The sequence below is a fragment of the Idiotropiscis lumnitzeri genome, chromosome 6 (assembly GCF_059441095.1).
Source record: "Idiotropiscis lumnitzeri isolate Australia: NSW breed Sydney's pygmy pipehorse chromosome 6, RoL_Ilum_1.0, whole genome shotgun sequence".
Taxonomy (NCBI): Eukaryota; Metazoa; Chordata; class Actinopteri; order Syngnathiformes; family Syngnathidae; genus Idiotropiscis; species Idiotropiscis lumnitzeri.
Window position 1 is genome coordinate 15,416,089 of NC_142396.1, and position 25,881 is coordinate 15,441,969.

The window sequence follows — 25,881 nt, forward strand, 5'->3', positions numbered from 1 at the left end:
ACAGTGAAACCTTACATAGCCTTAATATTAACATTTATTCAAACTCAAGAGACATTTTTATATTCTTTACAGTTTCAGGAAAGAAAGCATGTATCTTGTAAACCCCTTTCCGAATTACCAAGTTAACATTTGTCTTTGGATTTGCGAGTGTCACTTGTTAACCCTAAGGGACAACTTGGTCCAAGTAAGTTGTCGGGTAATTTTAGGCTGTTTGCTGTTTTTGCTTAAAATACTTCAAGCTGTGGATGATGGGATTTTATTTTATGGCCTTGGGATTCCCATATGAGAAGATTAAAACTCACGACATCTGCTGCAGGCTGCCAGCAGCAGATTCCATCAGTCATCACTGTAAGATGTGCAGCATATCCAAAGCATGTCATGATCATCACTGCTACTACTCTATCCCAGTAAATATGCAATAAAACATTTTTCCAGTTATCCACCTTTCATATGAGCTGATATTTACATCAAATGTAAACATTATTTTGAGATGGTGTTGATGATTTTAGTGCATTTTGATGGATGCCTACATTACAAAAAAAGAAAAAGAAAGTTCTGTGAAAATACCCGCTCCCTCCACTTACCTATCAAACCATGCGGGAGCCTCGAGTAAAGGCAGTCTTTGAACATATTACATTAGACAGAGAATTCGGTCGAACTCGGGTCCTGAGAGCTCCACTTCAACTTATGTTGAACTCCATCACGCGTTAACGGTTTCTATGCTCTGATTGAACACTCCCTTCTGATGGGAGGAGTTTAGCATGCAGTCACCTTGGGTTCATACACAAGACTGTTGATGCTTTAGCTTCAATTTCTGCTTTCTGCCGCAGACAAGAACGACTTTGAAGAAGCTGGCCGTGGCTCCGAAGTGGAAAAATTACGGCCTGAGAATCTTTGGATTTCTTCACCCTTATCGCGATGGTAAACAACTTGTCTTATTAGCAAGTCCCTCATTGGTCTTTGAGAAAGTGTCCTTCAAAGTAATACAGTGTGTAGACCATCCCACTGTCCAAAAATATGATCATGTGATTCGGGAAAACTGCTACTGGATAGTCAATCCTCACACTTGTAGAGCCCTCTGAACGTAATCACTCTGCAGTACCCGAATAGACCTGCACTAAAACTGTTACTATGGCAACAGAGACAACTCAAAATCCTAGTCGATGAATTGCTGAATATTATGCTATTTGTTATATCCTTTTTGGTCTTGGATGATCGAAGTTCTCCGCCTGAGGAGTCAAGAATAAGTGCCTGAGTGAGACATAAAGTGGATAATGGTGAATACAAGTATATTTGCATTAAAATGCATTATCCTTTTTGGAGATAAAAGAATGATCCCTTAAAGTCTCTCAGTATGGTATGTACAATATATTATATTCAATACAAACAAAAACCCAGGTGTTAAAAATTGGGTTTATAGGCTCTGTACTAGGGCTCCACAATATTAGGAACACGTATGATATGGATGCTGACTATAACGATATCGATATTATTGCGATATTTAACATGTACCTAAGAAAATTATGTTTTTATTAGCTAATTAAAGAAGTGATTTTTTTTCATGCAGCAAAATAAGCCAACTGAGTGACCAGGAAGTGATATTCCATCCAAATTTATCTGTTTTACAGTGGGGAGCTCATTTTCACACCCACAGTCCCTTGGTAATCCTTACACATCACAATTGCTCCGATAAATCAAAAGCCTCCTCTAGGTGAAGAGGCATGAGTGTCCTACAACATAATGGTTCCCCCACCATACATAAACACAATATGTATATGTGTGTTTGACTTTTTTTTCTTTTTTTTTCCAGGAGATTTCCAGTTTTCAATCTCATCAGATGATAATTCAGAGTTCTGGCTAAGTCCTGATGAAAGTCCTCTGAACTCCAGGCTGCTGGTCTATGTAGGACAGGTAAGCAATTAAGTGACACACCTTCATATCAACATCTCAATCACAGTTACAAATGCATTGAGTTGTTTAAGGCCCACCTGGTTTAGAGTAGTTGTCTGCATATTTGAACCCCATACGCCCTGCGACAATGTCAGGACTTGACTTCACTTTTTCCTGATGTCATTAGAAGGGGAATACGGTGACTGTGTTGAAGCGCCCATTTACCATTTGCATCCGTTATTCTCTCTTACGTAGGGTTGGGCGATTACCAATACCAGGTATCGGTATTGTTAGGGAGTACTGGCAAAGGCTGCAGATGCCAGTTGTTGATGCACTCTTGTGACCATTGTATTATCAGGAAGTAAATGGCTTGAATGGCTGACTGAACATTTTTCTAAGTGAACTGCACCCATGTCAGTCCTCTCAAATGTCAATTACGATGCAATTTATGTAAGCATGTTTATAAGGTTCATAATAATCCTTAGCGTGTTTTATTAGTGTTGCTACAAAAGCAACCGCAGGTTCGTCATCTTGCTGGTCACATGAATGTGCTCATGTCTCCGCTTAGCAGTATTACTTCCATCCATCCATTATCTTAACTGCTTCTCCTCACAAGGGTAGCGAGGGGTGCTGAAACCTATCCCAGCCGTCATCCGGCAGTAGGCGGGGGACACCCTAAACTGGTTGCCAGCCAATTGCAGTATTACTTAAACCCATATTTTTCTCTTTTCTCAGTCTAAAGCAACCACAAACTGTAGGCAATGCCCATGCGGAAAAACGAAAATGGCTAAGCATTGGTTGCGGGTTCCGCAAGATTTTTTAAAATTATGAAATTATAGGAGAGTCATAAGAGCAGAGATAAAGTGATTAGTTGTGCGATGCTTACAATCCTATGACGGTTTTGCAGGTATTGTATAATTTAATCGTTGCACCACTTTTTTAAGTAACCAGAAACAGGACATGTAATGCAACTTTCGGTGCGCTATCATGCAGAAAGTCCTTGAGTGCTTTGAAGTCTCTTGTGCTGTGGAATATGATCGACAATTGTTCAAGTATGTACACACCTAAAGCTGCGTGGCCAAAGTTGCCAAACATTTGCATAGCCCCACTATAGAGTTTGAATTAACTGATTTAGGGCGTTAAATGGCGAGAGGGAAGAAGCTGTTTGTGGTGGAAGAGAAGGTGGCCAGGGTGTCGGGGCTCCAGGAGAAGTTTCTGTGCCCTTGTCGTGGTTTTTGAAGTGTGCAAGTCTTCAAGAGGGGGTACGGCATAAGTGTTGTTTTTCGACCGCAAGAACTGAAACAAACTCTTGAATGTCATGACTTCAAACTCCCAAGACACTTACTTTGTACTTTTCCGAAAAGCTGAGACTTGATGGTTCCTTTTAACATAATTCTGACAAATGTGACACATGGCTCTGAATGGCATCTATGGATTTGATCGTCGGCAAAAGAGAGCACTTGGAGACATTTTTAGTGACTTTATGGCGCTCCAGCAGCTGCAGTTTGACTGAACATGGCCATGCATATGGAATATCATCTGTTCTTTTGTCAGTGCTCAGGCATACACAATAAACGGGGAGGAAACAGGGCATCTTAACCTTGTTCGTCCTAACTAATCTAATACTCACCTCACGTCAAATGACTACCCTCCAACACAAATTTCCTCGTGAAGAATCGTTTTCTCGGCCCCTATTTTGCATCCAGTAACCTCGTAGCGCTTGCCGACCTTCACCAATGCAATCTTTTCATCAAACGGTGTAAATTCAGTTACAATGGGAGTGATGAGCGAGAGCACAAAGGTCCGATCATGGAATAATCTGCATTCCAACAAGATGTGACATGTCACCAGGTTCCTTGGGAGCTGAGGTTAATTAGCCAGAAGTGAATATTGATGTGACATTTAAGAGTGGCGAAAGATGGCGGAGGTAATGTTGAGGAAGCTGTGGCCAGGGATCATTCATGTTGCCAGCGGCTGTCACACCCTTCTTATTGTGTCTTCTAAAACGTCACCTTCCAGGTAACAATCTTAATCCCTACTCCTGTCCTCATTTTTTCACCCATCTGCTTTTGAGTATAGAATGAGACAATATAGGTCTTGCACGAAGTTTTTCTTTAAACGTTGTTATTGAGACATTTTTTTGGAATCTTGAATTGTATTCTTTCATCTATTCAGAATAAAGTTTATCCCCTTTGCTGGATCTTGTATGCTATGTAAATATGTTACAGCCTTGAATTTGAATGGCTGCTGATAAATAAAAGTAGATAAATAAACAAATGGTCCATTTGTATTGAACAAAGTAGATACTGTAAAGCTAAATGCGGCAGCTTCCACCTGTATACTAAATATAATTCACTGTGTTGTTATCATGTCCTACCGCAACGATGCGTATGCCTGTACAATTTGTACGCTTCAAATTCAGGAACTTATTGCCTTTACAGAGAAAATAATGTATTTTGTATAAAACACGCAAAATAACAAATGTATTGCGAAAATAATCTCCCGCTGGGCAGCATGGTGATGGACTGGTTAGCACATTTGCTTCGCACTGCAGAGGTTGTGTGTTCAAATGTTGGCTCTGGCTTTCCTGTTGCATGTTCTTACCACGTCCCTGGGTGTGATTGTGAGTTTGAATGGTTGTTTGTCTATGTGTGCCCATGCGATTGGCTGACAACCAGTTCAGAGCGTACACCCGCCGACTGCCCAACAGTAGCTGGGATTGGCTCCAACGCACCCGCGACCCTCGTGAAGATTTAGAGTATAGAAGGTGGATGGATGTCTCGCTCATGAATTATATAAACATATTCACAGTATGCATGTTACATTCAGTATTGTTTCTAATTAAATAGAGGTTTACCTAATACTGTGACTGGAAAATTAGGCAACACAAATTCACACTTCAAACGATACATTTGTTCCAGTTATCATTTTTACTTATTATTATTTAATGGAACAATATTCATTGTCCAACAATGATTTTATCTTTTTTTTTTGTTCACACACTCAGAATGTCCATGCAGCTATCTTCTCACCGAGGCCAGTCAGTCTCAGCATGTGGTAAAATTGTGCCAGACAGTAGAGTCGAGTTTGTCCTTCTGCAGATTAGTTTCTTTGTCCAGATTAAAGCGTAATTGCATTTTTGAGGGCAGTAGAGAGAAGTCTTGAGACTTTCAACACCCATTGTGTCTTTTGTTCCTACACTCTCCCAAAAATGACTGCTTTAATTAAAATGTTCTCATCAACGGGTTCCATACAATTGTTTTTTTAATGTTAAATGACAAAAACAAGGTTATCTAATATGAATTGCAAAGAAATAATTTTGTGCAATGTGTGAGCATGCATGGTCCAGTGGACATGAGGTGAAAGAGCTTTGAAATCAAAATTGACAGCAATGGTGACTTCTCCATCTCAGGTCACCACTTTATCAATATTTTACAATGTTCGTGCTCAAAAGCCTAGAGCTAATTTGCGTTTCTTGGGGCCCATGACACATTTGTAAAATTGCTGATGTCATTTTATTGAGTTAGCAATTGGGGTCGGAAATGCCCAGGGTGAGCTTTTTCAATCTATTCTAACCAGTCAAAAATGCCTGGCATCTTCTGTATACTCTCCACCGTATTCCTGAAGGCTCTCTTGGGGAAACAATTACGTTAGCAAATTTTTACAGAAACTCTCTTATCAGTAGTCGCTATTAGTTACAGTGCACGGATTTCTTGGAAAAAAAATTGGCCCCCTTTTCTAAGCTATCATACGCCCCCTTTGCATTGAAAAATATCTTGCAACGTCTTGGCAACTTCTTGCGCTGTTGGCTATGATACTAACAAGCGCAGACACAGCAATTTTTTTTTTTTTTTACGTCAGGCTTCATTCAGTTGAAAACGTTTAAACCTGTTGGCGAACATCTTCGCGACCTTGAGCGAACCCTGATGAAAAATCAACAATTGGGAGGTGCGCAAACAATCGGCCGGCCTCGCTGCTGCGTGAGATACGGGCTTCAGAGTCTTTTTAAAGACATGAAGATCTCTGAATGTTGCCATTTAATTTAAGATGGAAGAAAGTTGATTTAGTTATGGCCTTAATGTGACTGTCAAAGATTAGATCTGAGTCAAATATAACTTTGAGAAAGTGGGCAGATATAGGATCTGATCTCGTTACAGCCTGGTCATCATGGAAGAGGGATTCCCTCGTCTTCTGCAGGTTTCTCATCCCCCCCCCGATGCTTTCCCTTTTTTCCTGGGAGTTACAATCGGGGGATGTTTGTTAATATTTGTCAAGTGTGGGCATGTGAAGCCTTTTGAGACTTTTTTGTGATTAAGGGCTGTATGAATGAATTTGTTGTGACTTGATCTGCTCGTTTCGCACGCCTTTCGCCTTTTATGGGCAATGGCAGACGATCAACAAACCACATAGAAGTCAAACTAAAACCTTGTCACAGATTATTTTTTTTTCATAACAGTGGGGAAAATGGATTTTGGTGGCATGGGATCTTTGAAATGTAGTTCATTTTTGTGTTAAATCAGCCTCAATTGCAGGAACAGCTACTGTTAAACACGAGACACTGAAATATTTTACGCGTGATTCAATTTTCATGGATCATAATGTAGTATGTAGTCTCATTCTGAATCTAGAAGTGCAGATGAATATGGGCCTCATAGGAATCATACAAAACCACAAAAGTGTGGTTTATTTGTCATTACGTCACAGAAGTTGACACAACTGTTTTACAACATACGTTTTATTAGTCTGTTTATTTGTGCCGAGTGCTGATAATTAACATTGCTGGAGCTGGATTTAAAAAAAATATATATGCCATAATCTCCCAGATACACTGTTCTGAATTATTATGCAGATGAGATTCAAGTAAAAAATAAAAAAAAACATTATTTCTGTATTTAGATTACTGATATAATATATGACAACTTTGGTGCTGGTGCCCTGGAGTCCCGAGTAATCCTCGATGCAGGCTCCTCCAAAGGCTTGTAATCATGACCAAAGCATCATTTATTTATTTGTCCACCGTTTCCAGAGGAAAAAAACAGAATAAGCAAGACACATTTTCACAGTTTTATTCACCAATGAATGCTAAGCTACTTTGAATGATTTAAATGGATGGCGTTGTGGTTCGCTGGTGCACTTTCCACCTTGTCACAACAAGGCCGCTATGTCGACATGGAGGTGTTGGACAGATGTTTTGTACTGGAATAATGGGGAGTGAGATGGCACGGCGACTGACGGTGTCAAAATGATCTCTACAAAAATGTGATGTTCCTAACTGATAATTTCCTGTCATTGTATAATAAAAGAACCTTTCGTAGTACAGCATTGAATCATCAGCTGCTAAAAAGCTCAGTGTTCCCACCGTCATCTCCCTGACCTCAACCCTATTGAGTGTCTTCGGAGCATCCTTAAAGGACGTTCTGTGGGATGAAATTTTGATGATTGTCTGAATTTTAAGTAAGACGTTGTGGTTGTCATGTTGGTGGGGTTGTTCAATAAAATTCCCATTATATTATCCATCCATTATCTGAACCGCTTCTACTCACGAGGGTCGCGGGGTGTGCTGGAGCCCATTCCAGCGGTCTTCGGGGTACACCCTGTACAGGTTGCCAGCCAATCGCAGGGCACACGTAGACAAACAACCATCCGAGCTCACGCTCATACAAACGGGGACAATTTAAAGTGTCCAATCAATCTGCCATGCATGTTTTTGGAATGTGAGAGGAAACCCACGCAGACACGGGGAGAACATGCAAACTCCACACAGGAAGGCGGAGCCGGAATCGATCCCACGACCTCTGCATTGCGAGACCATCATGCTCAACAGTCGTCCACCTTGCCGCCCCATTATAAAAGAGAATCTAAAATAATTCTTGTTGATCAAATGTGTTATTTACTGTTAATCACATTGCCCATTGCAGAGAACTCAATTAGCCTCTGCTAAGCGCAACAATACAGTGTACAAATTGTCCAAAAACTATATGGGGATAGACTTTATTAAAATTGCTGACGTTTACTCCAGAATTGACATCGCCTCCGTGTGGTACACCTTAAACAAGGAAATGTCTTCTAACATACATACATAAGGCAGCTCCATATCGTGAAGACTTTGTTAGTGTAGCGAAAGCGATAAATAATACTGTATCCTTAGCTGTCATACATGTGTTAATTGCTGTACCATAAAACTCATATCACCTTGCATTGAGAGACTCATGCCACGTGCTTGTTAAGCATTCCCGGCTATGAAATGTTAATGTAATTACTGTTAATATTCAAAAGGCAAACACTCGCCTTTATGCAAATCATGCAACGCAACGATTATTGCTTGTGTTAATTTAGACGCATAATTAGCATGAAAATATCGGATCCAAATAAAAAAATAAATACCCGTGTGGATGTTCATCTTTGTACTGCCCTTACGATTCCTGGCTGCTTGTCTTTTAATTTACCTCCTGCCTACTCGAGTGTAAGGATGCTGCTCTGAGTAAGTAGTGACTCATTATACCGAGGGAAATATCATGCGTGCTTGCATGTAAATATTGCAGGTGCACCAATATTTAATCGTACACCCAAGTAATGATGTGTGTGTGTGTTTTTGAGTGCCACCTTGATCACTTCCAGCCTATTAACCTTCAGCCAAGGGAGATAAAATGCATAGCACATTATATCAACCGCATAAGAATCAGATAAAAGAGACCAAAATTGTCATAAAAAAAGCTACTTTTGTGTGGTACCTCTAATTAAAGTTGTTGTTCCTCTACTTTGGTACGAGCTTGATTTCAATTTTCATGCTTAAACTTATAAAATGATTATTATTGGGTAGCATTGCAGTTATCACATACTGTAAATAGTAATCAGAAATGCAATCATAGTTTTTGTCTCCACACTAATATAATTGAATCCCATTCAGCTGCTCCCTCCCGCCATTGTTGTACAGGCAGAAATAATATACTGTGCTGATTTTTTTATTCCCATGGACTGTTTAATGATTGAAAAGTTATTTTCTCCTACCAACTTCAGCTGAGGCTCTGGTGTTCTTCGGTTTTGATCTGTTATTCAACGTACACTTAAGGTGTGCCGGGTTTCTCTTCTAAAACCATCAGCAAGTTGTTCTCTTTTTAAGTATTATCCCTCTGAAGCCAAAAACTGAGTAGAAATTCTGATGCTGTACTTTGCGCGGTTGTCGCTGCCACTAGTGAGTTGATCAAAACTGCATGAAAACTTAAAAGTACCCTTAGAAGGTTGGAATTTTACAGTGCAGACTCATGTCAGCTTTAGTTATAGGCAATGGCAGTTCTAGACCTGGGGTTGCGAGGGGGTGGTAGGAGGTGCAGTTGGGAGGGCGGAGGAAAGGCCTAAGGTTGTAGGAATTTAGATAAATATGTAAAGGACATGCTTTCTTTAATATACCACTCGGATTAATAATGAAATTATACTTAACACACTTCTCATGCGGAAATTGTCCTGTTTTAAAGGCCCGGCATACTGTTGGCCAATGGCGAGTTGGCTTTCGTTCCAATGACAATTGAGGCACGTGCGCTGGCATTGCGACAAATGCCACTTTTACTTGTGGAAACAGAGGCTAGAATGTGTGTGTGCGGGGGGGTTGCCACAAAGACGTTTTTTTTTTTTTTTTTTTTTAACTCATGAAAGCAGCACTTTATACATCACCTGTGTGCATGTAGCGCATGAACACACAAATACAAACATAAATACACCACCCCCAGCTCTGGGTAAAAAAGAAAAATACCTCAAATACAGCTCTGTTTATGTTTTTGTTTTGACAGAATAGCATTTATGGGTTGAGCAGCGGCAGGTCTTGGACCATTTTTCGAAAGTGGCTTCAGATCTTAGAAAAGTCAATTTCCCAGAAAAAGTTTCAGTTTTTATTAGAATGAAAATAATATGTGCCAACGGAGCACAACATTTACCAAGCAGATGAAATCTTATTCGTGAGATTTTTATGTGGTTTTTAGATCAGACCTCAGTGTTGGAAAAATGCATTTTCTTTTTTTTTCATACAATACGTTACTCTGAAAATACTTCCATTTTCCCATTTCTGTCACCCATTCCGTCCATACTATTAGGCGGCTGCCATTTTCACCCTACAGTCTCATGAGGAAAATATTTTGTGAAATGAGGTGTTTAGGACTGTAGTCTTTAAAGGGGAATTCAACCCCCACATTTTCTTTACAAGAATATGTTCTATGCAGGCCCGCAGTCGTAAAGATAAAGATGTCCTTTATTAGTCCCACAATGGGGAAATTTGAGATGGTGAAATGGCATTCTGATTAAGATTGCGTTTGCTCAACCCACCAGTTTTTGTCCATCTCAGTGGGCGGTCATTTTGCAACTGTGATGTCATTTTCAATTGACAGCAAGTGACAAAATGGCCACACCCTGAGATAGCTAAAAATTGGTGGATTTTACTGCTTGAATCATATTCCCAAACACAATATTAATCAGAATGCTATGTTTAGACGAGTGAAGGAACATAAAACATATTATTGCAAATATTTTTTAGTGGTTGACTTCCCCTTTAATGAGCAAGCGCACACACACACACACATGCAACTTCCTGTGACCCCGAAATGTGTCTCCCAGGGACTAATAAACAGTAACTTACCTTGTTTGTCACCAACACATTCAGATTTCCCATATGAAGTAGTCGCCGCAGGCTCATTTCATTCATTTACATTTTGTCGACGCATATGGCTGAGCGAGTCTCTGTGGCTTGGGTTGCCAAATAAAATGTTTGTCCCCCTACATATGAACACCTGTTTACCTTGTGTTTTGCCGAGTTTTCTCGTGGATGACTAACGAAACCAGGCACTCGAGAGAAAAATGAACTGTTGCTCAAAAGCCGCTGCCATGCGCCGGAATGAACGTGTTTGCAAAAAACATGCATCAGGCGGAAATAAACTACGTTTGTTATTGGAGTCCAGGACTCATAATGACTCGTCTCCAGCAACCCCATTCAATTATTCTTGCTCCATTGTAGAGTTCAGATTTTTGGCACTTAACAATTTATGGAGCTTCCACATTCACTGACCGTTGTTATGGCAGATCCTGTGCGATTTCTCGTCACATATAACCAGTTCCATGTGTTTTTGTTTGCATATACAAGTTGGTAGCCGTAGAAGAATCTTGGCAACATTTTCTATCCATCAGCTAAAGCTTATTCCTTCAATACTGACAGATAAAGAAAGAGCACCGTGTTGACTGATGCTGTATTATTGATGGTTAGCACAGTGTTACTGTGTTCTCTGGTATGGTATCCACTGGGTTGGGATCTGCCCCTCCATATTTGTCATGTCCCCCTTCCTTTGTTATCGACTACCGCCTAGATTCTTATGTCTTGGCTTGTCTCTTGCAGTCGGGTACCGAGTGGACGGCTCCAGGCGAGTTCAACAAGTTCAGGTCCCAGTCCTCAAAGTCTGTGCAGTAAGTAGTCGACCTGTGACATGCTCACTTTTTTCCGAAGCATTTACACACATTTACTCTCTCTCACTTTAAAGCTACAATTTTTTTCACTTTTGCTTAGTATTAACAGCGGCCTCCGTTGTTAGAAAAAGTACATAAATGGCACAAATGTCTAAATGTAAATTGACATGCCTGGGTAGATTTTACTTTTCTTTTATTCTTTTGAGGATTACTCACTGTGATGTTACCGTCAAAGTTTACCTTTTAATTTCATGTTGCACTATTCAAATATTAGGCTTTTTCTTGTTTACAGCAATACTGTTCTGACTGAAGTCTGCTTTGTTTTAATGAATTATTAAGTGGTGTTGGGTGGAACACTATAAACTGAACTACGCTTAATAGATAAATATGTAGTCAATTTAGTTGGTTGTCCGAAATTATATCGGATGTCTACCTTTGATTAAAAACTGTTGAGGCGGTCACGTACGCTGACCCCCCAATATATTTGCTGCTCAATTTCATGAGCTCCAATCGAGAGGTTTATCATTCCTCTAGTAAAACCTTTGTGAGAGAAAATAAAATAACCTGTTCTAGTCCCACAAACTGGAGCTATATTAAGTAAGTAAATATTGGGAGCAGATGATGCACTGTGATAGTACACCACTGCGATAGTCAATAATTGTAATGTTAAATAATGTGCATATTTTATAAAGTTCAAAACTGTTGTTTAAATTTACTGGTTTTATGTTACAAGGAGTGTGCAACATGAATGCATGTTGCTAATATAATTGCGTCAACCGGCCATTTTGCGCACACATGTAAGAGGAATGGTTGACTTATCATTTGAGCATATGCACATGGGTGCTTTAACATTCAAACAAAAGCAAAAAATCCGTCTTTTCTCCCATAGTGTGTGTGCACAGTTCCTTAAAATGTAACACACTCACTAAATGCAGCAGAACCATCTGACTGATTGCTAGGAGTTCGAATTGCCCCGGTCCTTTGATATCACCAAGTACAACATCATTCAACTGTCACGTCACCGATATCATGTGGCACAGCCTGAAACGGCTGGGAGAAATCACTTTTAGGGTTGCGGGTCGAGGTGGAAGGTGACTTAAGTTGAATTTGTTTCCGTGTGAATGCTCACATGCTCGAGGGGAAACGCCTTCAAAGATACCATGAAAGTCGATCACAGCATAATTAGGCAACATTTTGTTTGATGTTGGGCGAACGTCGCAGAGAATATATTCATGTTTTCCCACACAAGCAAATGTGTGCTTGTTAACATACATTCTTTTGAGGTCATTATACCACAAAAGCAGCAGTGTTGGTAATAGATTTGCCTACGTTTTGAGATTGCTGCCCCCTTCCCAGCTGCCACTGTTCATATTCAAAATGAAGAGGAGAAAGGTCAACAACTGTATTTGATTAGGTCATGAAAGATTTTGTGTCTCCGTGACACAAAGGGCAATGACCATGCCAGCATCTGCCATGCTCATTGTGTTATGTGCATGTATTCATTTGCATCTGTTTCCCCATTTCACAAAATGTGTTCAACATCCCACGACTTTGATGATAACAATTGGTCACCAGTGCAAAATGCCAATTCTTTTGATCAAATAATACACTTTCACAATCACATGCGCTTCCTCACAGTTGCGTCATTGCCTTATTGCAATATTTGATTTTATTATTAGACAATTGGGAGCCATTGAGAAACCATTCTGCTGTGTTGAACATAAATGAGTACACCCCCGTTGAAAAGTAGACAAGTGCCTTTTTAAACTCACCCGTGGTTTTATGATCTTGAATTCGGAATTGACTGTCTTGTGCTCATTTTTGAAACATTGCAATATTACATTAAATTAATTAGCTGAATTCCTGTGTGCACATAAATCTCTTTTGAAATCAATGGCCTACATTTGTGGGAGTATTTTGAAGGATATAGTTAATCGGAAAGGAAAATAAAACACTTTTGGTATGGACTCCTTTATAGTTAGTGCTACGTTTGCATTCTTCATTTTTGGTGAGGATCTGAATCATATAATTATATACAGCCAACGTGAATGCAACAGTCCAACTTCCAAGATATTTTAGCCATTCTACATCATCTAGAAAGTAGCCATCTCACCGTTAAGCAGATTGTCAATCATAAGAAATGTCGTGCCACATTTTTGTTTTCATTTGTTCGTGAGTTCAGCTTTGGTGGAAGTTTGCTCGTCACTGAGTTCTGGCGTTGTAGATGTCCAGTATGTTGTCAAAGCAATCACAGTGATGTCAGACCTACATACAGTATTGTAGGTTCAAGGCCATTAGAGGCTGTGTACGCTCTCCATTCAACACAGTCTTTACCAAGCCTCTCAGTAGCCCAAGATCAGATTTTATTGGAAGACTGAATTAGCCTAAAAAAAAAAAAGAGCACAGGTGAGCGTTGATCTGCATTTATTAATCAAGTTAAGAAAAAAAAAACACCACTTATCTGTTTTCTGTTTCTTTTCTCATGCTTTCCAGCATGGTTATTTATGTCACAGATCATTGGAGCTGCACAGCAGCTGCGGTAAAGCGAACATTGACGAATGGCTTCTGTAGACCTGAATCATATTGTCAGGGAATGAAGCATTGCACAGTACGGTTGAGGGCTTCACTAGAAACAATTCACTCGTCTGTCAGAAGGCTCATAGATGCAGTCTAGAGGTGGGAAAGCCCATTGCCACCCACTGCGCCCCGCAACAACGCACACACACACCCCCACCCACGCACACGCACACACACACACGGGTTACGCTGTGTTGAGCACCTGGCCTCTTTACTGCATTCGATATAGAGATGTGATTTTGAGTCAATTCATCAATGAATCAGTTATTGTGTTTTTACCCTTTCTTATGCCCAGTTACAAATTATTTTTTTTGTACAAGACACCTTTGACAATCGTGTTTCTTTTCATCTTTGTGGCAATAGTTCAGAGAAGCCCCTTTTCTGTTGCGCACGACAAACCTATATGTGCATGCGTGAGTCATGCAACAAGCGTGTGACTGGCTGCCCTGTATGTTAGTCAAGTAACGAGTTTCACAAAGGATGATAGATGGGAGTCTACTATTTTTTTTGTTAAACTCATTCACTGCCATTGAAAGGCAGCTAATAAATAGCAAACAACTGGGAGAGCGAGCAGAAGTGAAGTTAATGCCACGAGAGCGACCTACACTCCCTTCGCGAGCTACTGGTAGCTCATGGTCTACTTTCTTAATTGGCACTCCTGATCAACAGTATTTTTACATAATGCACATAGACTGGCGCTACTCTCCATATAGTGTTCCATTATCATTTATTAATTTGACTTTTCTATCCGTAGATTACAGATTGAGAATAATGACAATTCCATGTTTGAAAAGTGAATTTGAATTAAGTTTGCTATTTCTGATGAACTGTGACCTTTTTTTCACCTTCGGGTACGCTTTACAAGTCCAATGTGGTGCCGATGCAGAAGTGCAGTCAATTAGGTAGATGTGGTCATGCACGCCACCTGGATTGAACCTCCAGAGGAATTACTTAGGTGTAGAAGATTCATCATTTTACACTCATTTATATAAAGGTTGGATCATCTTCAACCGGTGTCTTTATTTATTTCACTATAAAAGTGGAACGAGGGGGGGGGGAATTTTTCCATCACTCAAAGAGGTCATTGAAAACTCCACAAGTTTATAGCATGTAGAACCGCTGCTGCGTTGGTTTCTCCGCTTGGCTAAGTTTTGCTAAGGTTACCTGGCTGCTTTATTGGCAAGAATACTGAGGGTGTGCGTGTGTATGCGCGTGCACACACTCACACATTAGTATCCATGTCTGCACATGAAGTCTGTTTTTGCATGTCCTCTCCTTAAACGGAATCAGTGAAACTGTGAAATTAATGGAGGACAGGATGTTTATCGTCTTAAAAACAGTTTGACATGTTTCCTCCAATGAATTGAGAAGTGAAGCACGATGTTTAATCTGAAAACGATTCCTTTGTTTTTTTCGTGATTCAGAGTGAGTGAAGTGTGAAGTAATGGATAGGCAAGTGTCTGCTTGGGGTCACAGGTGACACTTTAGCAGTCAGATGAGGAACCCAGATAAGTCAGACAACGCAATCTCTGTTCCATGACACAGCAGTTGGAGCCTGGGGCTACGTCGACAGGATTGACTGTTAGCTGAAAATTCTATATGTGAATATGGTGTGTTGAATACTAACTTTGCATCTGCTTCTTCATTTATGAAACACGGTGGGATGGCTTGACAGTTTGCTGAAGATCAGAGGGAATATTTTGTAAAACAATCTGCAACGCAATTAGCACTCATTGAATTCTGAGCCACATTTAAGAGGGGGAAATGATGTCTGTACATGTTCGTGTTCAAGGAGTGAAACTGAAGAGCGGGAGCTGACCTTTGACTGTGGCGTGCTGAGGTGGAACAGCCGAAGAACATTTCAAGGTTATCTGTGATGCTGCAGCTGGCATTTTGGCGGAGTCCAATAACGTGGAAAAATGGCATTTATGCCCGACCCTCTTCAGAAATGTGGGCGATGATGTGACTTCCTCCCTTCCGGCAGTGTGTGCGTGCGTCTGTGTGTGTGTGCGTGCGTGCACGTGCACTCTCGACACCCCTCTGCCTTGCTTTCTTCTCTTATATCTTACGTGTCTTTTATGGTTTACTTACACAGACATTTTGCTTCTTGCAAACTTGGGATCATGTGTTAGAAAATCTCCTGGTGATAGTTGGATGAAGAGCTTTTAGCCCAGTGAGTGAAACTTAAAGAAGGATCCCTCACTGTGAGATCTTACTATCTATAATGGAATCCTTGAAGCACTGCTGGACACTCGCTGGTGTGAAGAATCGAGCGAGGAGAGAAGACAGTTTAATACATTTATGGGCTAGCATAGGAATACTGCTGCAGTCTGCAGAAACACCTTGATCATTGATATTGTAGATAAATTAATTGCTGTACTAATACATACCCTTTCTCTCAATAATTTTATTATTCCAAATTATATAGTATATTGAAACTGTTTCCACTTCATCAGATTTATTTTGAGCAAGAAAAATTGTTGAAAAAATTCAGCTATTATTTTATAAGCACGACACAAACGCCAGTTATAATATATATGTTCACTAGTCATCACTGTGTTATATGTATACATTTATTTTGTTAAAATGTGTTTTTGGGATTGCTTTCTTTATGTTCTGTTCTCTTGTCTTTGGCCTTAATTCATTCCATTCATTCTATAGCACATGATGGGAGTCTGATGACACGTATCACTGTGTGTGACATTTTGTCGATATGCACAGTTGCATGTGCGCGATCAGAATGTCTCGCGGCTGTTGATGTGCGTCTTTTTAGCTGTGAAAGACTGCATGACGTCCGGTTGGCATGAGCATCGCCACATTAATGCGTGTTTTTCTGACTACATGTGATCAGAGACAGTAAGGATGGCGGCAAGTCACGTTTTCTTAAAGCAAATTGCATGTGGCAGTGTAAGCAATTATGGAAAGACAATAATGCCTTGCCACCTTACAGATACTTCTAAAATAGCAAGAGTCCCCCTTGTCTGATGTTAAGCCGCCTCACTGGATGACATAAGAGTTGCGCGAGCGACGGACAGGTTAGCAATTGTGACATGTCCAAACAACATCACTTCCAAAAGAAGTTTTAACGAGTGTACATTATTTAGTGACGAACAAGCTTGTTCCCCACTGGTTGCATTTAATGAAGTCATAAATCAATGGTGTCGTTTGTGAGAGAAATCACAGATGTAAAACCAAAGTGTCGGATTCAGGAGCCAAAAAAAGCGTGATGAGTATATCCATATAAATAAACTTTATGATGCTCAACATCAATAACAACACCTACAAATTTATCAATAGTTTTTGCATTTAAAGCAGGTGTATGAAACTCATATTTTGTATTTTCCTATATCTGTATGTGGTATATATAAAACGCACTGAGTGTTAATTTTTTTTTTTCTTTTGTATAGCAAAGTGGGTGCGCTGAGTTGTTGTGCGTTGTCATCTAAGGAAAATTGCTCTGTCAAAAAGTACTCCAAAAGCCAAAAGCTAAAGAAAGGGCTAAACACACACCTGCATTGAACAATTGTAGGACTGGTTCATTTGTTTCAAGGAGAACAGGAGCTCTGCTCTAATGCTATCGTTCATGTCATTCAGATTTTCATGAAATGCCATCAGAGTTATATTACCAACATCGTCTTCTTTCCAATGACCTTGATACATGACATTGCTTGTAGTAGCACTTGATAATATTTCTTCTCACATACGCAAGACCCCCTGGTGATATAGGCAGTCATACCGGTACTCATTTTGGCCAGCTATCCAAAACCAAAGTGAGAAAAGCTGAATCAGAAGTGTGTTGAATCACGTTTTTGTAATGTTCTATTTGGATGATAATGTTGTGGCAAATTGGATCCATAGTAGCGGATACCGGCAGACGGGAATGTACAAGAGCCGCATTGAGAGAAGGCGCAGACACGATACGGGTGAGGATGAAGTGAAGGGAGGGGATGCAGCAGCAAAGATATATGGAGGCTGCAGGGGAGAGCAGCATGAGCGGGACTCTGGATTAAAGCAATGCATGAGAAATGGATTGAAGACAGTGAGAGCACTCGGAGAAGAAAAGTGAAGTTTGTGCATCTCCTTGAGGCAGCTACAACACTGCAATCATTACTGTCGTAAGGAGGAGGAGGAGGAGGAGGCAAAATCAAGGGCTAGGGTGGCAAGTCAGATAGCATTAATTAGAAAATGAGGAAATTGCTGAGGCCGGAGGACACATTGGAAATGCGTGGTGACATGGAGAGCAACGAACAGACAGCTGGTGTTTATTTATTTATTTATTTTTTTAATGCTGCAAGGGCAGAAAGTATCTTGTCTCACCCAGCACTCTGTTGGGCTGTCTTCTCTACTGCTCTGGTTTGGTGACACATAGTGTGTTTGTGGGTGTGTGTGTGGGGGGGTGTGTTTGTCACTGTGGATCAAAGTGTCCTCATGACCTGTGCTCTGGGTTTTGTATTTTTAGTAGTAGCAGATGTCTTTAACATTTTTCTCACCTCCGCACTTTTTTGGGAAAATACCTTCGACTTCTCTCGTGTGTCAGCTCTTTGTCCATATTTGTATCCTCCATTTAATACTCCATTTGAGACCTGAGGTGAAAAAGGTAAGCTTACAAGATCCAACCTCAATACATTTCAGTTCAAAATAAGCCAGAAAACAAGTGGGACGACTCTCGGCACATTTGTTTATTTATTTCAACTGTGGGACTCTGCAAGTCTTCTATGGCCAATAGCTCGACTTCACATTGCCATTTTGAGGGAACCCGAACGGATTGTAGAATTGAGTCCACTCGTGCTGGGGTGGAATCCCATTTAACAGATGCCAAAAATTGATACCCATGCAACACAAATGGGAACAAAAGCTATGATACTGATTTAGTTTTTTTGTATTTTTAATTCAAACCTTGCTTTTATTCTGCGCAAAACTGTAGATATGATCTAACACTGTGAGTGAGAACACCGAGTCCAAGTGGGATAGTTCATTGCACTTTTGCACATCGTGACACTTAGTCAACTCAATTCAGGAATTCCCATTTCCTACTTTTCTGGAATAGAGCATGGGTGAATGAAGAAACTTACCAAATTAAGCAAATTGCTCAGGAAATTAGACTTTTGTTCTGTGTCCTCTGATGTATGGTCACATGTGAATAGCTATTCTTTTCCACTCTCATCTTTCACTTGCCCTTCACTTGTTCTTTTCTTTCTTCCTTCTCTGGCACAGAGCTGTGAATCAAATCATGTCTCAGTGAGAGATTTATTCATTTTAAGTTCTTTCTTTGTTTCTGCCATTCATCTTCACCGCTGCCCCTTCATCTTTCTTGCCAGTCGTTTGTGTGTCTTCATTATATTCAACCCTAGCTCTCTGCATTATCCGTCATTGGAGGACTGGTGAAGCCGTTTTTCTCACGCACACATGCACACACACTATTGTAACACACACTTACGCACAACCGTGGATCATTATATTTCTGCATGATAATATTTTTAAAATGTACCCAAAAATGATAAAAAAAAAAAAAAAAGAAAATCCCTTTCTGTAATGTTTGGCCCAGTTACCACTTTGCATTTTTTATTATATATTCCTCAGCACACTCTGTAGTCCATTTATGAAGATAAAATTACAATATTCATAAACTTACAGTGCTCTGTATAAGTACACTACTAATGGTCATAATAAGAATAAGAATAAGAGATACATGTCATATTTTATAGATTACAAACAAAAAAGATTTTTACAAGTTGAGACTTGGAATACAAGTTTATCCCAATATTACCAAAGTTTTACACTAATTTCAGTCCACCTTCATCTATGCATGTGTGTCAGGTGTTTGTCATTTACCCACGCTGCCTTTGTTCCGTGTAATGAATAACAGAAGGCCCAGTGAGCCGCCTTGAAGGTCCAGTGCGCCGAGCTGTTGTCATGCTTCACTGCTTCTGCCGTCACTACCACCCATACACGCCTCAATTCAATTCAGTTCCCACCCGACCACGCATTACTGCATTGGGATCATAATTACTCAGTTGTATCAATTCAACTTTGAATATACATCTATATTCATGTTTTGCTGTCTGACCATTTTTAATTTGTTTTTGTCACAGTATGAGCTTGAATGGTGTTAAGGTGGCATCATTTGGAAAAGGTCAGACAGGGCGGGGAGTGCTGAAAATGGTATCTGTGCTGGCATCTCAGCAATCACTGTGGGGGGGATGTGCAGTAGTCATGAGAGGCTTAACCTCTTTTGCGCCTTCTGTGATTTATCCCACACACACACAACGATGACAGCGTGTGCACATGGCATAACGTGACCCTCCTCCTGCAGCCTTTGCCCTTCTCATTTAACTCTGTCTCCTTCACCGGGGAAAAAAGACATTATATATCCTTGGCCCATGCGGCACCCCTCTACAAGGTTTTGTGAAGATTGGTTTGGTATATTTTTTCTGCGTAATCCTGCTGTATTTATTTCTATTTATCCTCCTGACCTGTATGTGAAAATCATTTGTAATAAAGGTTCTTCCGAGACTTTTTCCCACAATGCACACATTGATACTTGGCCCTGTCATTCATTAAACAATAAAACCAGAATGCCAAAATGTTACATTTTTTCATGATTTATAAGGCAGCTAGATTATTGGGAATCCAGGTGTGAGGTGTGCAAAAGTTCCAGGACCGGTGTCTCGAAAGGTATTTTTCAACTCCCAACTATAAATTGGAAGTAATCCCCCTGGAATCGAACGCATTTACCAGCCTCTTGCTTCCACATTGAAGGGGAAAACTTATAGTATGCGTTTGAAATAGATCTTTTATGACAAAAATAACTTTTCTAAACACACCTCGTACCTAGCTTCTCACCAACCAGCTACCTTATAAACAACACACTCATCATGTGCAAACTGCTCCAGCTGTTTCATTTTTAAAGGGTCTTCAATATGATTTGGAATAAGGCTCATAGAAGGCCACGCGGGGAATAGTCTGCTTTGTTCTCAGCCACCCTTGGTTTGTGTTTCATGCATTTTCCTGTTGGGTGATCCATGACTTGTTGTTGAGACAAAACTCTCTGACATGACACATGACATATTTCAACTCAGAGTGCCTTAAGATTCAGACAGACATCACTCTGCCAAATGTCGCAAAGAAGTTCCACAACATAACCAAGCTTCCTCCTCCATGCAGTAGATGGACACATGGCAGACTGAATTTGTCAGAAGGCATACTGACAATCACCAAAACTTCTGCGAGAGTCCTTTTTACAGATGAGACACAACTGGAACTTTTGGGAAAGTCACCTCAGCTATTTACAGATGAAAAATGAAGCATACCAAGAAAACAATGTTTTTGCCATTCAAACGAGGAGGATGCTTCTCATCAAATATTTGTTGACAAAGTCCTATCTAGCTTTGAAAAAAACCTAAAGTAACAAAGTTACTTATAAAGTAAAGTAATCATTCAAGCAACTAAGTAACTTTTTCAAGGCAACTGTGGCAAAACTATTTGTGAACAAGTGAAGAACCGGGACAGGAAACTTGCACCCGTGTGTTCGGTCACAAATATGAATTGGTGTTGTCTCAATTGAAGATAACAGGCTGTGTTTTGCGTATTGCATTTGTTACTCAATTTGCTACAGTGGAACCTGTAACATTGCAAACAATCTGTTTCTGTTGCTAAGAGAGGCGCCTGATGGGACAAGCACGACAGAAACGAGATGGATGTAATTTTTGAAATGTGAATGTGACTCCTTTGATGCTCACTGAATGCACCGAATGGAGGTCTCAAGGTCTGTTGAGGTTTTACGTGTTATGTTAATATTTCACATTCCGCATCATTGAAGATGTGGTATGCTTTTCATGAAAATGAATTACAAATTGTACAATCTGAGTGCCGTTATATTGTGTCAATACTTAATTTCACCCCATCATGAAAATGTCAGAAATCAGAAAATCAGAAAATCAGAAATCCCTTTATTGTCATTGTGCTCAAGTGTGCAACGAGATTAGAGAGCTCCCCTCTCCAGTGCAATACAACAATAATTCAGATAAATATATAAATTAGATAAATAGTGCAACGGCAAGTTTATTTTTCACTTTCAGGAGCACTTTGACATTGGAAGAGCTGTTTTTCTTTTCTTTTTTTTCATTTTAAAATGGTCCCCACTGAAAAGTTTTTCTTTTTTTTTTTCGTTTTAGTTCTTCTTTTGAGTTCGGACAAGAAACTGCCGGTGCATTTTGAAATCCATTATGCCTTCTTATTGCTTCAAGACACAGATTATCAATTTATATTATAAATATTAGAGGATCTTTGATCAATTTATGTCTAAAACACCAGCCAATGACCACATGCTTATAAACTAGCCTTTAGAAATGAGACACTGCTTACTGCTACAAAGATTTTAAGAGCTGATACAAATAGATGTGAAAGGAACGCCGTGATGCACTTCATTGTTGAGTTTTATCATTTTTATCTCTGAACAAAAAAAAAAGCAAAGCCTGAAGCAAACAATGTAACTAAGATCCTTGCACATAATTTTGTATTTTTCAAGTAGAAATCAGCATTAGGCAGGTTTTATTTTAAGGGGACACAGGAAGCGTTTTATTTTGGGATTTTTTTTTTTTACCAAATGTTTATTGATTATTGTTTTATTGAAATTTCATTGATTTGAGATTGACTTTGATCCACTACGCGCAGGTACATGTGTGCATACACGTGTGTTTGGGGGAGCGTTTGACATTTCATTTTCTGTGTCAAGTAAGTAAGAAACACTGTCTCTCTCCCCTCAGCCTGATGTCATCTAGACGCTACTACTTTGAGATTCTGCACAAGCAGGATGACAAGGGCTCGGATCACGTGGAGGTTGGGGTGAGTGCAAATGAGAAGACACATTAATTTATCTCCTTTTGGCATCGGACGGCTTTTCTTCACCTCTGCATATGAGAATTGCCTTGTTTTGCGTTTGCTTTGAAAATGTGCATTTTGCTCTCAGTGACACTTTGCAGTGAAAAGCGTTTGGAATGACGTGTTTGGCGTATAAAAAAAACCCCACCCATCTCTCAATCCTCATTTGGCTCCCTTTTGAATCCTTTTGGAATGAATCTATGTTTTTCCAGAGTGTGATAAAGATTACCCTTGACTAAAATTAGTCTTTCTTTTTCGAGTGGATCGAAATGGGTCGATATTTTGCATTTTATGCATAATTGCTGAGCGACTGTATTATCATAATTTGCCCGATCTATCAAATTCGTCATTGAACAAATCCGCAAAATAAAATATTACAGACACCTAACCTCGTTCACTCTGGGGTTTGTAATGTGTTGCCGTTTTGTATGTGTAAGACCGAAAACTCATTGGTAATTGCTTGTCACTTGTCTTGTCTTTTTTTTTGTGTCTACGCGTCCTTGACTATCCAATCCCAAAATAATTTTGTGTATTTTTTTTTTTCCCAGGACTGATAAAAAGTCAGAAAATTATTTTATTTACATTAACTGAAAAAGTCAAGACAGTTTGCGGTTGGTGTCTTTGTCCAGCTCTGATTTTAATTTTTCCATTTTCTCGGACTCACCTTTGGATCATTTCTCTCACCGTAGTGATGTTCAGCACCGGAGGCAAAGCTTAGACATGAGTGGCACTTTGTTTCAAGTTGAAGTTTCAAATACCTCCAGTGTGCTCCGACTTGTAGTGGGAGGGCACATGATGACGATGATGATGAAAAGAGATCACCGCTGTGTGTATATGGATTATTATTTATTTTTTTTGACAAGCCTCAAGTTATCGTCGTCATGGTGACCGATATTACTGGATCTGCTTCTTCCTTTTGCACTGCCAATTTTACACTCCCTTCCTTTGTCACTTTGTCTCCAATCTTCACCAGCTCCCTCCTTCTACGTTTTTCTATATTTTGGCCCTTTGGTTACACTTTCTTAGATTTCCCTGCATCCTAATGTTCTTAACTGTCTTTCCATGCTTGTTGTACTGCAAGTAATTGAAACTCCGACCCCCTTTAACTTTACTGCTCCTGTCTGCATATTCTGTCATTTCAATTTATTGATTGATGTTGAGACACCAGAACATTATGCTTGTGCATGGCATGTTTTTTTTGCGAGGTGTTGACGAGATGCTGTAGCGTGCCTGGAGGATGCCATATAAACACATAGTCTGCAAGATGATGACTGTGTGTGGGCGAGGAGAACTTAGAGCGGCGGTATCTCCACAATTTCTCGCAATGTACTTTTAGGCTACGTTTATACTTGATATGATGCCCAATTTGGATTTTTTAGCAAGTCATTGGCATTAAAAAAAACAAATGCAACTTCTAATGAGAACACACGTGCGCGACACACATCACGTGGCGCAGCGTTTAAATAGAATATGTAAATCATAAAATAGAGTAAGTAAATATGGCCCATGGGACCTTTGTTTCACGATGACATAATTTTTTTTTTTTTCGAGACGTCTACTCGTCTAATCACGTCATTGACTCACATCACAAATTAACCATCTCCGCCCAAATAGCCATCCACTTTATGATTTGTTTCAAGTGGCATGTTATACATGACATTAAAGTCACATTTAAAATGAACACATTAATTTTCACAACTTTGCAGAGTCAAAGACGATCGTGAGTAGTTGATCCCAAACTGTCCCCATGCACTCATATTATTTGGCTTTTGATAATGTATAGGTCGGATGAGTGTGACCTGAGCGTCAAGAAAACTGCAGCACTGTTGACGCAAATTTGCTTAACCAGGGAGCAACCAGCAGTGGTATATTTACGGTACCTATACGGTTACCTGGTTGACCAGTTAAAGAAATAGAAGTAGAAAAGTACTTTAATAGTTTTTGCCAAAGAAAAAGTGTTTGTAGCGAGTAGAGCTGTGCCAGGCCGGGTGTGTTGTCATTAGAGAGACTTGAGAAAATAAATGTGAGGCTTTCTTGTGTTCAACTGTGTTCATATTGAGCAAAGTTTGAAACAGATCTCCTTAAAGATAAAGATAAAGGTGGCCTTTATTAGTCCCACAAAGGGGAAATTTGCAGTGTTGTAGCAGCAAAGATATAGGTCACACAGAGACGACGGCATAATGTAGCCGTTAATGTATAACATTAGCAGCAAACATTCGGAAAAGCAAACCTATGCAAATATACACACAAAACCCCTATTTATATACGCACACTTACATCCCTCAACATAGACAAGTGTAAGGAAACACACCTATGGTCTGTCCATAGTACTGAGGGGAAATAAATAAAAATGCTGCAATGATTTAAAAAAGGCTGTAATGATAAAAAAAAATACAGCAATGATAAAAATACTGCAATGACAGAAAAATACGACATTGGTCAATATAAATATACCTTTGAATAAAAGTAGTTTTATATTTCATACAAAATAGAAAAAGCGTGTTAAAATTCAATGCAATGTCAGTCTCACTGGTAATGAGTAATGATATATTACATTCATTTCGTATATAGCAACTGTCTTGAAAATGGATGTAGGCAGTCTATGAATCTTTGGTCAAAAGTGGATCCTGACCTCCAAAAAAAATCTTTATTCAACACTTCCCTCGCATATGAGTATATTTTTGTGTCCATGCATAAAAAGTACCTAAAATGAATATTATAAATTGCATTTTTCAGTTTTACGACAACCTCTTTTCAAGTACCTAAGTTTTGTCTCAGTCACATAATTTCTTCATTGGAGTAAATAGCCTACTAATATCCATCCCTGAGGCCATCAAAGTGCTTTATACCCGTAGAAAGAGTTTAATGAACGTTATGAAGGTCATGACTTCATAGCAAATCACAATTGTGTGTGCCCTCGATGTACATTGCGCTCTGTTATGATGGACCCTTTTGAGATGTAACAGGAAATATATTTCACACCTCTACAAAAATAGCAAATTTATTGCAAGTGGTTCACGACAAGAGAAGCACAGAGCTCACATAAATCCACATAAAAGCAAACACTCATTTGTTGTCTAGCATCGCGTGCAT

General features: G+C 39.7%; 1 protein-coding gene across 1 annotated transcript in view; it reads left to right on the plus strand.

Moving 5' to 3' along the window:
- The window catches only part of LOC148335396 (N-acetyl-beta-glucosaminyl-glycoprotein 4-beta-N-acetylgalactosaminyltransferase 1-like), a 133,592-nt gene that overhangs the window by 92,298 nt on the left and 15,413 nt on the right, over positions 1 to 25,881 (plus strand). Inside the window, exons 5-8 of the mRNA XM_088299159.1 lie at positions 831 to 921; positions 1,811 to 1,911; positions 11,264 to 11,331; positions 22,674 to 22,752. Of these exons, the coding sequence (XP_088155285.1) occupies positions 831 to 921; positions 1,811 to 1,911; positions 11,264 to 11,331; positions 22,674 to 22,752 (339 nt within the window). The remainder of the gene's footprint in view (positions 1 to 830; positions 922 to 1,810; positions 1,912 to 11,263; positions 11,332 to 22,673; positions 22,753 to 25,881) is intronic.